Here is a 16,653-nt window from a genome sequence, read left to right on the forward strand (position 1 = left end):
CTTCTCTTTCTCTTCTCTTCTTCTTCTCCTCTTCTCTTCCTCTTCTCTTCCCTTCTTCTCCTCTTCCTCTCCTCTTCCCTTCTTCTCCTCTTCTCTTCCCTTCTTCTCTGCTCTTCTCTTTTCTTCTTCTCTTCTCTTCTTCTCTTCTCCTCTTCCCTTCTTCTCTTCTCTTCTTCTCTTCCCTTCTTCTTCTCTTCCTCTTCTCCTCTTCACTTCCTCTTCTCTTCCCTTCTTCTCCTCTTCTCTTCTCTTGTCTTCTTCTTCTCTTCTTCTCTTGTCTTCTCTTCTCTTCTTCTTTTGTTCTCCTCTTCTTTTCTTCTCTTCTCTTCTTCTCCTCTTCTCTTCCTCTTCTCTTCCCTTCTCCTCTTCTCTTCCCTTCTTCTCTCTCTTCTCTTTTCTTCTTCTCTTCGCTTCCTCTCTTCTCTTCCTTCTTCTCTTCTCTTCTCTTCTTCTTCTCTTCTCTTCTCTTCTCTTCTCTTCTCTTCTCTTCTCTTCTCTTCTCTTCTTCTTCTTCTTCTCTTGTCTTCTTCTCTTGTCCTCTTCTTCTCTTCTCTTCTCTTCTCTTCTCTTCTTTTCTCTTCTCTTCTTTTCTTCTTCTCTTCTCTTCTCTTCTTTTATTCTTCTCTTCTCTTCTCAGTCTTAAACATAGAGAAAAGTTTGGAGTAGACATTATTTATATATTTACCTCCACCAAGGAGGTTATGTTTTTGCCAGGGTTTGTTTGTCTGTTTGTTTGTTTGTTTGTTTGTTTGTTTGTCTGTCCGTTAGTGTGCAACATAACTCAAAAAGTTATGGACAGATTTGGATGAAATTTTCACGGTTTGTTGGAAATGGGATAAGGAAGAAATGATTTAATTTTGGTGGTGATCGGGGGTGGGGGGGCCACGGGGGGGGGCACTGATCAGCCTTGGCAGAGGTCTGCGCTCTCCGAATGCTTCTAGTTATTATTATTTTAATGGTCCAGCCACACTGGTGTGTATGGTTGTTCTCCTCTGTTCTGGATGATGACACTTTCCATCTCAGGGCCATTCATTTCCAGTCCTGCTGTTCATACATTCACCACCAGGGGTCGCCGCTTTCCCTCAGACATAAAGCTCCAGTGTCAGGGTTGAAAGGTAAAAGGTCGTGTGAAACATGGCTGCCCCCCTGGATGACATGTTTTCCTTTTGCGTGGACCCCGGTAAAGTTGCCGGCGGCGTGGAAGTCCGTTTTATCGACAACGTCAAGGTAAGACGAACACCGCTTTGACAGACTAAGAGTCATTCGGACAAATGCGGGACTGAGCGGGTTTGACAGGCCGGTGTGTGGGGGCATGGAGCCGGGCAGAGGCTCACCGCTGCCCGGGCTCAGACTGGAGGCATCAGCATCTGCAGAAGGCTCCTCTGACACGAGTGGACGTGGATTCTATGACAGTATCTGGGTTATTTGTATGCTCAGGTCACTTTAGACAACGTATAAGTCTATATATATAACGTGTGTTAAAACCATATTAGCGTTAAGATTTAAATCATGTCGTTGGACTCAATGAAATTACTGAAAATATTAACATTGCCGTGTAAATTTTGTATTGTCTAGTCAAAGTTTACTGCGTCAAACAATCAAAATATAATATTAGCTTACATTTAGGTTGGTTAATTGTGTGCTTTAACATAACTGAACGTGAAAAGAAATCTTGAAAGCCTAGAAAGTGGATAAATATTCTTAGCAACGGTATATGAACTGATTTTTAGTTTCTGTTTTCCCATAAATTAGAAAATATTTCAAATGTGTCTGAAAATCACAACCTGAAGCCTGTTAGCTTAGCCTAGCTTAGTTTAGCATAAACACTGGAAATGGGGCGGAACGGTTAGCTTAGACCAGAGCAGCACACCAATTAAAATTGTACACCTGCTTTATGTAATTTATGTAAAAAATTATACTGTCAAAATGTTTTGTTTTTTTTTTTCTCTATAGACGTATATGTTCTGGACTGTTTCTCTTTTCAAAGTTGTTCATTTATGTCTGAGCTGTAACTTCAGTTGTCTTCACCGGTTGCCTGGCAACAGCTCCATCCTAGATACAGACTTGCTAATGATGACTAAGGTTAAGTGTCTATTGATGGTAAATCTATGAAATGAAAATGTAAGCCTTTAACAATCTGAAATGTTGTTCTGTAATACGACAAAGCACAGATATTTTTTATCCGCTTTGTACATCTGTTTAATCTGTACTGCATCAAAATCAGACTATGCAGTAAATAACAAATTTATTAGACCACCTTTCCCTATTTGTCTCAGACACCATCCAGCATCATGATGTGGACTCTTTCATTTCCAGTGAACTCTCGGCATTTTTCCATTTTGAACAGGAACAAGGAATTTCAGACTGAATTTACCTTTTTATTCCCAAATTTGAGCCGACTCACTGGGCTTCTCTGAGAAGTCATAACTTAATCAAGCATAACATTCAATCATTAAAACAAAATTCAGGAATGCAAGTAAACAACTATAATTTGACATCATAATCAAGAAATAATGATGTGCTTTACTGTTTTTTTCTTTTCTTTTTTTTGGAAAACAGTAACTTTGAAAATTCATGGATAACAGTGACAATTATATTTTAGAATTTAAAGATATCATTTTGGTTAAAGAGCTTCTACATGCTGGTGTATTATTCATCACAGAAATATAAAAAAATTACTTTGGTTACTACCGATGCTATTAATTTAGTGTAGCTTTGGCATAAACCCTATCTTGGGTGGTGTTGTGATAAATTTGCAAAGCACTGCACCTTATTGTTTTTACACAGTCTTGTGCAAGAAAAAAATCACTGTAGAAGAACAAATACACAGTTGTAAAAACAGATTTTACAGAGTTTTTTGCACTGTAAAATTTATAAATGTAATATTATCCTAGAAAAGTGATATAGTATTGCACTTGAAATGTAATATAGCACTGTACATTGTAATATTGCAGTTGAGGAACTAGGTATTGTCCTTACAGTCAGTGGCACAGAAAGGGGCCCCTGGGCCAAATAAATAAATACATACATACATACATACATACATACATACATACATACATACATACATACATACATACATACATACATACATACATACATACACACACACACACACACATACATACATACATACATACACACATACAGGTGGGGGAGGGGCAATTTGGACTCAGGGGGCCCCTTCAGAGAATTTGAGACAGCTAGTTGTTACTGCACCTTCTCACTGCCGCTGTGTAGTGAACTTATTCTTTAGACTGTTTGTGTCAAGTCTGTTGGTCCTTTGGGGGGCCCTGCTGGCTTAGGGGCCCCAAGCAGCTGCCTGCCTTGCCTAATGGCAAGCTGCACCACTGCTTACAGTCAATATATAAGCACATGGTAAACCAACAACATGACTGTACCAAATGAAATTTATGCACACAGTTTATGAATCTGACAATAGTTAATCAGCACAGCATCTACATTCATATTCTGGTCCATCTCTGATTTCAAGGTGCAAGGATTTTGAAGTCTTTTAGTCATTCATTCTGAAATAAGTTTATCCTTGTTCATTCAATCATTTGAATGTGATATTGCAGTTTCTCTGTGAAAAATTTGACAGAAGTTAGATAGTTTGACATTCATCTGCTGAAAGGAGAAGATTTCTGCATGCTGAGGCTAAATATCACTTTTAAGGTGTGGTTCTTCGAGAAGGATTTGTGACGGATATAGAATGAAATTTTTATGATTCTTAGGAAAGCAGCAAACATTTGAGTCCAGCACTGAAAAACTGAAATGGACAAAAATAGCATATTCAGAGGTTCTTGATATTTAACATTTGCATTACTTCATATCCGTTTTCTCTTCTTTTTTTGTGAAATCATATCAGACTATTATTATTGTCCGAAGCAGAGATTTTTTTCATGTCTGGAAGAGTTCAGTGAGCAAATTATGATTATTGCAACTGTGATTATTATATAACACAGGCACCAAAATTAATTGTTTATTTGTGTTCATGTTTTAGGGGAAGGGCCTTTTCGCCAAAAAGAGCATCAAAAAAGGGGATTCCATTTTCATTGAGCGGCCTCTTGTCTCTGCCCAGTTCCTGTGGAATGCTTTGTATAAATATAAAGGTGAGTGAAATAACCTGTTACCTGGATGAACTGTGTTTTAGCAAAGAAAGTAAAAGTGCATGATGTACAGAGCTTTAACCTAATCAACATTAAACAAACGAATGGAAATACTGGTGTAAAACACTAAAATCTTATTATTTATTAATTCATTTATGTATTTATTCAGCTATGGATGATAGGATTTGGTCTGATAAAAGCAATATTTAAGATGAAATAGTGACTTTGAGCTTTGACTGAAATAAAACCTTGAAAATGTGATTCCTAGGGTCAGCAGTGATGTCTTGACTTTCCTCTCCTCACCGTCTTTGTGTTTTTTACAGCTTGTGAGTACTGCTTACGTGCTCTGGAGACGGCAGAGGAGAATGCGAGGAGACTCAGCGGGATCCCTGGACTCAACCTTCCACACCCTGAGCTCTGCCGGGTTCGACCGGAGCTGCACCAAGCCTGCCCTCAGTGTCAGGTCAGCCCAGTCAGGAAATGCATCAACTCACAGCTCCTTTTGACCGTTTTCACTCCTGAATAATTACAGCCTGCACTTTCCCCGCAAAGAAGTTGAAATATTTCTGGTAAAATAGCCTCTAAAAAGTAATAAGAGACAAGAACTGTATTGATTTTAAACCAACTGTGGTCAGAGAGGAGCCTCCTGTTTACCACTGCTGGACAACACACGTGGCTGATCAATTTTTAAGGGCTGGTGTCTGTGCCATGGATCTATAAGACCATCCATCCGTCCATCTGTCCATCCATGCATTTATCTTCTTAAACTGTAGCTTACTGTAGAGCAGCCCAAACTTCCCTCATTTGAAATGCACCACAGTGTATATAGTAGATATCCTGTATTTCTGAAGCAAATAAACAAAGACTATCACGTTTTATGAACTATAACCTTGAATTATTAAGTATAAAACAGTTTAAAGATGCTCAGGTAAATCCTTCTGTGTTCTTTTAATAGGTTTACAATATGCAAATATGCTTTGAGTATTTTTTACTCAGAGAAATAGCTTGCTTGATGTGGCCAAACAAATTTCCTCTCTAAAACACAACCTTATGTAGTGTTGATGTTCTAAACTATCAACACCAGGGGGAGTCACGTACCAAACCACACTTAAGCCTATCAAAACCATCAGTGAAACACAGTGAACACTGTAAATCGGCAGACTGTATCACTCACTGTTTAAAATATAAGTATCAATGTTTACATTCATCTATATTATGGTATCATTAAGTGTTTTTCAAGCTAAAAATCCCATGGCTGGTGATTTTCTGTCATATAATCATGTTCATGTTATGCGATAACACTGGTCTACAAGGAAAATGCTTCCAGAATAAAAGTAATGAAATTTTACCACATGAGAGTCACTGATAAAGAAAAATGAAGTAAAAAATGCTGGTTGGCTGAACTTTCCAAGATACGGCCTTGGGTCAAAATGTGAAATTCAAGAATTAACGAGAGAATGGGTTTGACTCAAAAGGAGTATTTGTCTCAGAGCTACAAGATCTACTTCAAAACACTGTCTGCACATTGGAATACATTCACTTTACAGGTTCTATTTAGTGGAAGATTTATAAAACTATTATATAAATGTACATAAACCAATATATATGTGTAATAACACTTAATCATATACCTTGAAAACATCAGCAAACCGGCACTTTTGTCATTTTTTTTCCAATTAATCTTATTAAAATACATAACATTTAGCACATTTAATCTCTGAAGCAAATCATTTCCAAAAAATTGTAGACCAGTGTAATTTACATTATAGCTCTTTTAGCCTTAGCTGTGCTTTTAGATAGAAAACAGCCACAGGAAAACCACTAATCACTTCTGTTATCCGTACAGTTTGTGTTGAAAATAGCTTCACTAAAGATCTGTTTTGATTTGTTCAAATAAAGTCAGAACTGTCATGGTTTTTTCTGAACCGTGGATCAACAAAAGACCAACTTAGCAAAGATAATAACACCACATAATAACTTTATACCTTCATAAGCCTCATAATCAAACTCATCCAAGTAGAAGAAACACTGCAATTTCCGCATCAAACTCCATTCTTTTCATTTAAAGCTGTGTCCAGTGGTGAAAACAACAACAGGCTTCTAGATTTTATCACTTTGTCACTTTCTTTGACTCTTGAAGTTGTTTCTTTCACTGTTCTCATCCCACTTTGTCACTTACTGTGATGTTTTGGTCAAAGGCCCTGTGATGTTAGTTTTCCTCACCGAAGGAGACCAATGAAGTCACTCTAGTGGTCTAATAAATCCAATGGCCCATCAGTAGTCGCTTTTCCATTGACCCTCAAACTGCGCAAAAATAACTTGCACATAAAAATTTTTCCAAGTGGAAAAACGACGATTTCACCAAAAGTATAATTTTTTGATTAAAAGTTTTTGTGCTGGCAGGAGGTGGTTTTTCGGGCATAGCACAAATGGTATATCACGCAAAACTAAAATGGAAAGACCTTTTTTCACAACTAGAGTCAGGTGAATTAAAAAAAAAAACTGGATGTTGATGGACGTTACAACAAGCGAAGAAGAAGAAACATGTCGCGGTATGTGTGTACAAACCAGGAGACCCAATCATTTTTTAATTTAGTACAAGATAGAGGGGTACTATGTAATAATAATGAATATATCTGTAAATCAACACCATATTTACGTTCGTTGACATGTTTATGGAACGACTTCTCATGTCATCTCGCGATCATAAATAAACAAATCATCGCATTTGTGATTTAATGGAAAAACCGACATTACATACTTCTGTTTTTTTGACATTTAGTAAATATCGGTAAAGTTTTGCACAGATGTCCAATGGAAAAGCGACTACTGTAAATGTATTTAGTTCAGATCTCTGTAATCCAGTACATTGGCATCTTTGGCTTTGCTTCATTGCTCTTTATTCTCAAAACTCTCATGATAATTGTAGGTGATTTTTAATATTTAAAAAAAAAATATATATATATATATATATATATATATATATATCACATACAGTCCCTGTAAGCCATAACCAAATGGTCTAAATGTTTAATTGAAAAAAGCAATTTTTGACTTGGAGGACAGAAATGCTGAATTAGGATGAAATATTTCCTCAGTGGGATGCTGTGATAATTTTCAACAATACCTCTGACACTACATTGCATTGATTTACATGGAGATGGTGTATTTGAAAAGTCCTGTTCTATAAAAATGAGTTCAGGATATCCCAGATCTCATGGAGGAATATGCATGGTTTATTTGTCTAAAAGATACCAGTAGAAAGGTCACACCTAGTTACATGTCTTCTCTGAAGGAAGAGTAAACCACACATTTTTTTTTTACAACAGCCTTTATTTAGCAGACCATTGAGAAACTCACATTTTAATATGTTTAATAATATGCTGTGTATCATACCTGTCATTTGAATTGGTTTTAAGCGTTTGTGTAGTGTTTTCTGATCAGTATGACCCACCGTCCGTTGCAGGTTATGTATTGCAGCAGCGAGTGTCGACAAGCTGCAGCAGACCAGTACCATAAGGTTTTATGTTTGGGTCCCTCTCATGAAGATCCAGACCACCCTATCAACAAACTTAAAGATGCATGGAGGTGAAAGAGCTTTTCATTGACCACAGATGCTGAAACCTTTTCCCCTAAGTACTGATTTGCATTGATTTTTAGTGTGTTGAGTCTCATCAGTAATGCTTTGTCTTTTTTTCAGGACTATGCATTACCCTCCAGAGACCTCCAGCATTATGCTCATGGCTAGAATGGTAGCTGCTGTCAAACAGGTGAGTCTCTGAGTGCTTATAAATCCTAAAAATTGTTTAGATGTAGTGGTATCTACAGTTTATTTCATTGAAGTGTGTGCATTAACTTTCAATATATCCACATAAAATAATTGAAAAACACAACACAAACAACTTCAAGCTAAAAGGACAATGCACACTGCATTTAATTGGATTTTCATTCCCCATTCCACCATAACTTTTAAATCAATCTGTATGGTGTTAAACCTAGCTTGAAATTAACTTTTCACACAATCGCTATTAAGAAGAAAAAAAAAAGCTAGGTGTGAAAATTATTTCTGTAGTAGTGTTAGGAGTTATTATCAAGAGTTAGAGTTATTCTCCTGTTAATATCACACCTTCATGAGCCTCATAATCAAACTCATCTGTTGAAGATTGTTTTGAAAACTTTATTAAGTGCTAAGGAGTTCTAGCATCAGAAAATGCCTCATCTAATGATAAATATTTATTTCCGATTTTAAGTGCTGCTTGTAGGAAAGCCATTACAAGAAAGTGGCTAAAACTAGAAAAATCTAGTGGAGGAGTGGATTGACATCATTTATGACATTTTTAAGATGGAAAGAATTAGCTTTGCAATAAGACTACAACAAGGTCTGTTTTTGAAAAGATGGGATTAGGTATGTCACACCAGTTCGACCATCGTTTATCTAAGGCCATGTCTTATGTCCATTTCACCCCCTTTTTCGACTTTAATGCTTTTGTATAGATGTTTTTTCTTTTGTCTTTTTAATATCACACATGTGCATCCCAGCATTCCTGTTCTAAGGAGTTTAATTCTTAATTTTGTATTGTATAAATTACATCTTTTGTATTGCTGAGGGAGGACCAGTCATCCTTATCTGTAATTGTCTGTGGAGTCACAGACGTATCGCTGTGAGATTCAGTTGTAATTTTCAGATCAATGGATGAGAATGGTGAATAAACATGTCAACCATGGAAAATCCTAATAAAAAGACAATTGGAAAAAGAAAGAAAACTTTTTAAAGTGAGCTGAGAAAGAGGGATTGTTTTATTTCACATAAAGATAATTTTCAGGTTTGAAGGAGATAGAATTCATACTGTGGGAAAAAAACTGGTCATAGAAAGGGTATGTAGAAAGAAAACGACAAGCTGTCACTCTCCACCGCTGGGTATTTATACGTCACATGTAATGCTGAAACATCAAATGGAATAAACCTTGAATAAAGTGTATACATAAGGTCCTATGTGCTAACAATAAGATTCACTCCATATACTCTACATAATAAAGATAAGATATTGGTTTTGTGTCCAGGCTAAAGACAAAGCACACTGGCAGAAGCTGTTTTCTCACTTCTGCAGTCGGACAGCTAATGAGGAAGAGGAGATCGCCCATAAGCTCCTGGGAGAGCAATTCAGAGTATGTTACCTTCATATTATTTCTGCTGGAAATATGAAGTTGTTGAGGTGTGAAATGTTGAAAAACCTGGCATTTCAAACACAATATCATGCTCTTGTGGTGATCGCAGTTCTTTACAGCTGAGCAGGCAAAGCTTGACTGTCACTTTGCTCTGACAAAGGTTGAAACTCCCACTAGGGTCACTGATTAGTGTCCAACTTAACGTTGTGTAAATCATAATATTAATTTACATTGTGTCTGTAGGGGCAGTTGGCCTTGCTACACAGCCTTTTCTCAGAAGCACTTTATGATGATCATCTCAGTCGGGTAAGTACAGTTCATGTCACTTTATTTCTGTGCTTTTTCAATCCTATAATTTTTATAAAACACTTTTCAACAAATGTGGATAGCTGCAATAATATCTTGAAGGTTGTAGCTGGCAGCAGCTAATTACAGAGAGAAGCTCTTAGCTGACAGTTCAGATTTTTATGGGGATTTGCTTTGTCTCTTGCATATTGGCCTAATTAAATCACTTGTAATATACGGCACATAGATGCTATCTGCAATGCTTTTTGACCCTGAAAATCTAATTTACTCTTTCAATCAAGCAGGCGACTTGTGCTGCAAAGGCTGTTTGTTGCAAAAAGGAGTTTTAATAAGTATTGTGGCAATGAACAGTATTTCTCATTAGTGATTATTTTTTTGTTGGTTTGGTTTTGGTCAACACATTTCATAGGTGTAATTCATGCTTCACAGTACAAGGTGACAGCTGTAGTTGTTTCTCTCTGATCAATAGTCTATTAGGTATTTAATCTAATACATAAAACCAGAAGGTACTTTTAAATAGTTTGTCTAAGCTCTGGTGCTTCTCTGCCATCATTTGTTCTTATTTAAACATTTAACAGGAGGATTGGGTACATATGCTAACAGACAGTAACTAACAGATGAAGGTACACTGACTGAAATCCTTCCAGCTCTATGGAGTTTCAAGGAGACACTGACCTTTAGTCTTAGGACAGAGAGGGTCAGATGAAAGTACTTATTCTCCACATTGGATCAATCAAGTCATTTTTACATTGCAGTGGTTTGTTCCTGAGGGTTTCCGTTCTCTGTTTGCTCTTGTGGGAACTAACGGACAAGGCATTGGCACCAGGTATGCACCTGCCTTTTCACTTAAGTGTTAAAATAGTAGATCTTCTATTTGGATTGTATTGTTTAATCTTTTTCGTCAATTTTCTGTCTTTTTTTTTTTTTAAGCTCCTTGAGTCAGTGGGTTCATGCTTGCGATGCACTTGAGCTTCCTGCCCAGCAGAGGGAGCAGTTGGACTCCTTTATTGACCAGCTGTACAAGGACATTGAGAAAGGTCACAATACTATCTCAGTTGTGCAGTAGTTCTGTGAACTAAATATTTTTGTCTCAGTTGAGCAGAATTATAATGGCCATAAAGTACCACTGATCATTTGTTTTTGCTTCTGATGCACAGTTGTCCAGTGGTGCTGCTGTGACCTGGATCTAACCTGTGTACCAGTTTCAACCAAAGTCATACGTTTACATGAGTTCTCTTTCTGTCTTTGTAGAAACTGGAGACTTTCTAAATTGTGAGGGCTCTGGACTGTTTATGCTTCAAAGTTCATGTAAGTGCAGTTCAAGTATATTTATAAGTGTAAGAAAAGTGATTCAGTTCAAAGATGGTTTGTAAGTAAACAGGCTACAGATCAGAACGAATCTAAACCAATGACATTGTTCATTTTGATGTTGGCAGGTAATCACAGCTGCATACCCAACGCAGAGGCATCCTTCCCTGACAACAACTTCCTGCTTCACCTCAGTGCCCTTAGTGACATCAGCCCAGGAGAGGTCAGCTGACATGCCTGTGTTGTGGTTGATAAAGTCTGGTCTGGCATCGATGGGACAGAACATCCCTCTCTAGCTTTGTGCTCCCTTGTCAGACAGTATTAGAAGGCTGAGACTTTGAGGATTGGAGTGGGTTTGTCAAGCTGTCAGAAAGATTGAGAAGCCTTGCATCTGCGTGGCACAGTAATGTCAGAGCAGCCGCACTACGTTCACAGCAAAGCTCTCCTTTGAATTCTGCTTAAGACAGGAGTGCTTTGTACAACATTTCACCAACAGAGAGATGGAGGGACACAGCAACTTCCTGCACAGGGGAGACCATTGGGCTAACGTGAAATGTTTCTGCCATTTGAGCAATAATAAAAAAGGTGTCAGACAAATGTTCTTTGTCTAAACAAAAGGAACATCCAGAGGGAAAGTGCTGAAAGACAGAAATATTACAAAATTAAATTACAGTAGACAATTTAATAATAAAAGAGAAAATGATAAAATAATTGTTAAAATGTTTGCATTAGTCCAGAATTACAATGCAGAAAACCTACAGCACAATACTGCATAAGCGTTACTGTGCAATAAGTATAAAGTACATATATTTGGGGCACACTGAAGACACACTTTCAGCAAAAAAGATAAATGCTGCTTCACCGTGTTTAGTTTGGACTCTCAGCTCGACTAGCAAATCTGAGTCACATCTATAGCACATCTGTCTCACTAAAATGTCATTGTTGAGGCGTTCAGTCCCAATAACTTTGTGTTCCCAATATTTCAGCGCTTTACACACCTCACCTGTGTATGTTCTTCCATTTTCAGGAGATCTGCATCAGTTATCTGGACTGCTGTCAGCGGGACCGAAGCCGTCATAGCAGACACAAAATTCTGAGGTAAACAGCTCAGATGAATCACTTGAAAATCACCCTTCTACTACAAATTTCACCCGGATCAATAAAAAGCCTTCCAGGCAATAATGGGCAATCCTGAGGCAGGAGTGTGAGGGGTCTGAGGGCTACTCCTGCTCCTGCACTCACCCATCAACATGTCAGTACTTGTTAGAACTACATCTTAAACATTCAAAGAGGAGGCAAGTTTTGTCAGAAACTTCATTATATCTGAACAATTTTTTCTATATCCAGCAAAATGACAGTATTCTTCTCCTTGAAGGTGTGGGGGTGTCAACTTCTATATCACACTGGCTGACTAAAATGATTAATGGCACTACATTAATAATGTTTAACACAGCACACCGCGCACTGAACAGCAGAGTGTAAATTACCGCTAATTAGAGGTGCAGCAAAATGACTGAAAACATTTTGTTCCCAGGGAGAACTACCTGTTTGTCTGCTCGTGTCCAAAGTGTGTCTCCCAGATGGATGAGCTGGATATGACATCAGAAGAGGAAGATGAAGAAGAAGGCGAGGCAGAAGGTGAAACAGAGGGGGATGAGATGGAAGATGAGATGACAGATGTCTGATGAAAGACTTGTCCATTTTGTTCTCAGCCATTCCCATGCCTGCCTCCACACAAAAACACCATGAAGCCCACAAGAATAGAGATCAGTCCAAGTAATCATCTGCGTTATCACCGGCACATTAGTCCTTTGGAAACAGGTCTTAGGATGTAAACATTTCACCCATGTTTGGCCAAAGAAAATGTTTAATGTCTCTGTGTTCGACCCAGTTCCTGTAATTCAGTACACTGTATTTCACATGCAACATTGATCGTGACTGTTTAAAGTGCTGACTAAGACTGAAAGATGCTAATATTCTATTGATGTCAATACATTCCACAGAAACACCAAAAACCCAATTAACTAGAAGGGTTGTCAGAGTGCATACCTCATTAAGTGGGATTCACTCATTTATATGGACTAGTAACAAAATGTAATGGTTTCCTTTATGGTGCATGGCCTATCTTTTCACCAAGTTACATGATGGTTAGGGTCATTTTTGCATTATCCTGTTGACAGGCAAGCCAAAAGAGCAGGTGAAAACAGAACATAATTGGTACATGTAATAATTAATCCTACTAATAAGTGCTTGATGTATAGCCAAGGAATGATTGAGCTTATTAATATGTGCTGTAAATGGTGGAATTATGAGCTTGACTGTGAGACAGGTTGACATGCTTCTACATTACAATGAACACAGTGTAATTTAACTACCAATCAACTGCCATCTGTTTTAGGAAGTTATTGGACCAGTTCTAAATGGAAATGCACAGATGGGTGACAAATGAAAAGAAAACCTTGATGGGAATGGTCTCTTCCAGGATGTCAATACTTCTGTTCGGAGTGTACAAGGGAGCACTTAAAGGTTTAATGAGTATGAAAATGATGTAGGTCATTCATATTCGTTTTGGATTTTACATTCACCCATAGAAGATCTTGGACCAGTGTGTTAGATAGCGCTCTCCACTAACACCTTCATCAAAACACCAAATGACCGAGTATCTTTTTGAAGAATGGTGTTCAGACTTGTTGAATCAATAACAACTCCTCTGGCAGTTTAAGAAACTTACTGTTGGTTTATGCTTTAATTTGTCACCTTTCTGTATATTTGTGACATGTTTTTAAAGAATGAGGTCTGCAGTTGGACAAGATGAGCTCAGAACTGAACACCTTAGAGAGAGCAGATGTGTTAAAAGTATTGCGCTAATCACTGACATATTGTTGGTTTTGGTTTTGATGGGATTTGCTAATGATAATAAAAGTCCAGTTTTATTGCCAGCCTTATTTTTCTAGGGCATTTATGGGTATTTGCATGTATATTGGATGTATAAAACAAAAAAAACAAAAAAAAAAGGAATCATAGACCATTTTACTTTTGGGGAGCTCTATATATCAAGCATTAAACTTTCTTCATGGATCATTGGATAGGGATGTAAACAACCCTCTGGTTAAACTGAAAGTCAGCACTTTAAAGTATCTTGAAATACAGTGTGCAGAAGTACAGATGTAAAACAGACATAATATTTCCTACTAACAGTATCTGTGACTCCCAGGTCAAAGAAATGCTTATCATCTTTCACCCCTGAAGAAACAAGACAAGGTGATTAAGCAAAAGGTAATTGGTTCTCAGGTTTTTACGCTCTAACATGACTATGCATACTGTATCGCAGAGGCTTTTTATTTATATTCTGTTGTAATTACAGTCCTGTCATATAGGAGGCATCCCACCGGTGAAGTATTGGTCGGTTTTCATGCTTTGATCTATGGGGTTACGTTAAACCTTACTTAATGTATTATGGAGACCTTGAGTAGAAAATTGCTTTGTCAGTAACTGTTTGCCCTTTGTTGAGAACTGTATCAACCGTGGTTCCACATGAATGAAACTGCTGCCGCTGCCCACACATGAATCAATATTACCACAATGACTGTAATCGCAAATCCCAATATTTTCACTTACTTGACAAAGATTGGAAATATAGAATGAGTAATCTCAATTTTCTCAGTAGGCTTTTGCAATGATGCGGCACCGGAGAACATGGCTTTGTAAGGCACACAAGTGTAATTTGAATATTATAACGGCATCAAACAGGATCCAAGTGGTTGTTGTTTTTACTACTCTGGCATAAACCATTGAAATTGGATGTCTCTGGAGTCATTTATCTGGCTTACACACCACCTGACTTTGCTACGGAGGATAGCACTGGTAAAATATTTGTTCAGCCATCGCATATTAACCACAAATCTTTAGGCAAATTGTGGTTCTCAGGGGGTTGGGGGTCTTCACTAATCATTGCTGTTTTATGACTCTTGCTCTCTAGACTGCCTTCTTGCTTTAGGCTGTGTTAAAATGGCACACGTCAGCTAAATGTCTTATTTATCTGTCCATTACAAAATTGATCATAGAAACCTGCCGCTCAATCATTGTTCACTTTGACATTAAAACGATCTAATTCAGGCTAGCAGGTATGGATAACAAGCAATCTACAGAAATGATGTCTTAGCAAAGGAAGTCAATGTCTTCTAGATTTAACCCCATTGGCTTTAGTGATGTATGGTTTACAGCATAGGTGTCAAACATACAGCCCGCGGACCGCGGCCAAAGGGTTCAATCCAACCCCCAGGAGGAATTTGATTTATACTTAAGATATTAACAATCATTTTAGTTCAGGAGCCAAATTCAGCCAAATTCTAGTGGCTCAGATCAGTAAAATACTATCATAATAACCCAGAATGATGACAACTCCAATTTTTTTCTCTTTGTTTTAGCGTAGGAAAAGTAAAATTACAAGAAAATGTTTACATTTGGGTACTTCTATGTAACTGGGTACATTTTGGTACCTGGCACTTTGCCAGCTTTTTTAGACCCAATAATAAAAGAGAAATTTAGACATATTTCCCCCCAGGATGTACCTAATGATGACCTCAGATAAATGCAAAAAAAAATTATGCTCTTGCTCTGAGCCATCCCAAAATAAATGAATTTTTTTTTTTTTTTTTCAAATATTGGGACCAAAAATAAGATCCAAATTAGGACATGAAAAACCACCTAGGTATCTGGATTTTATCTCGAAAACATGGCTTGAAATGGTCTTTTATACTGCTATAAATAAAGACACTGTTAAATTTGATGATCCTAGTGGTTTTTCTAATTCAGATATGCAGGTTTTTCATGAATCCTCAGTCTCATTCCAGGTTTTGTGTGTAACCCATCGTTTCCACTTGCGTCACATGCAGAACCTGCCTATTTAAATGCATATAAATCGTGAATGATTTTTCAAGAGCATTCATTTTTGTGAAACACTCTGCCTTGCATAATTAGTTCAATTCCTGAAACGTACCTGTGAGAGAATAAAAAGATATTTGAAAAAATAGTAGCGTGTAATTTTCCTGTCCTTTTGACCATGTTACGTACAGATTTGTGTATTAAATATAATGTAAAATAATATTAAAATGTGTTTTATCTGAAAAAGTTTCTTTTATCTCAGTAAATATTTATTTTTAAAGTAGACCCAAAGTGCTTCTGAACTTGCTTCATAACATCAGTCTACATCTGGTTTGAATTTTTAGCCCCCATGTTCTGTTTTTAGGGACCGGTTTCATAGGAGCACCCATTTACAAACTATTCTTTCACAAAAAAATGTGAATAACCTGAAGCAATATGAACAACTTTTAGTCATATTCTGCTGTTTACAGCTTAGAGAACACAGTTGTAATGTATATGAATAAATGATAAACTGAGACATAATATTGTTAAAATTGCACTTATATTTCTGAAGTAGAAATTCCAGGTTCATGTTATTTACATTTTTTTAGATGATAGATTGTAGGTGTAAACATTTTCGTAATGAAATTTAACTTTTTTCATTGTAAAACATTAAAGTTAGACACAGAAAGTTTGGATTTGACATTTATATAGTATTGTGTTATTAATTTAATGGTCTGGCTCACTTCAGATCATGTTGGGCTGAATGTGGCCCCTGAACTATAATGACTTTGACACTCCTGGTTTACAGTTATATATTCACCTTCTGTGTTTATTCCTTTATGTCCTTAATCATTGCCGTGATGCATCAAATGCTAATTCACCCAGGATGAACAAAAGA

The 16,653-nt window shown here is 37.2% G+C and overlaps 1 protein-coding gene across 1 annotated transcript; it reads left to right on the forward strand.

Annotated features, from left to right (window-relative positions):
* Positions 1 to 1,109: 1,109 nt before the first annotated feature.
* Positions 1,110 to 14,691, forward strand: smyd5 (SMYD family member 5). Its single transcript, XM_030146175.1, has 13 exons — positions 1,110 to 1,227; positions 4,004 to 4,112; positions 4,433 to 4,572; positions 7,576 to 7,697; positions 7,810 to 7,879; positions 9,171 to 9,275; positions 9,519 to 9,581; positions 10,337 to 10,407; positions 10,512 to 10,618; positions 10,833 to 10,889; positions 11,018 to 11,112; positions 11,917 to 11,987; positions 12,424 to 14,691. Exons 1-13 carry the CDS (start codon positions 1,135 to 1,137, stop codon positions 12,572 to 12,574), a joined length of 1,254 nt encoding a protein of 417 aa, XP_030002035.1. The 5' UTR covers positions 1,110 to 1,134; the 3' UTR covers positions 12,575 to 14,691.
* The last annotated feature ends 1,962 nt before the right edge of the window (positions 14,692 to 16,653 follow it).

Source organism: Sphaeramia orbicularis, chromosome 10 (genome assembly GCF_902148855.1).
Source record: "Sphaeramia orbicularis chromosome 10, fSphaOr1.1, whole genome shotgun sequence".
Lineage (NCBI taxonomy): Eukaryota > Metazoa > Chordata > Actinopteri > Kurtiformes > Apogonidae > Sphaeramia > Sphaeramia orbicularis.

Coding starts and splice junctions, on each gene's coding strand:
- smyd5 (XM_030146175.1), top strand. CDS start 1,135: ATGGCTGCCCCCCTGGATGACATGTTTTCCTTTTGCGTGGACCCCGGT. Junction 7,698..7,809: donor AAACTTAAAGATGCATGGAG/GTGAAAGAGCTT, acceptor TCTTTTTTTCAG/GACTATGCATTACCCTCCAG. Junction 10,408..10,511: donor GGACAAGGCATTGGCACCAG/GTATGCACCTGC, acceptor TTTTTTTTTAAG/CTCCTTGAGTCAGTGGGTTC.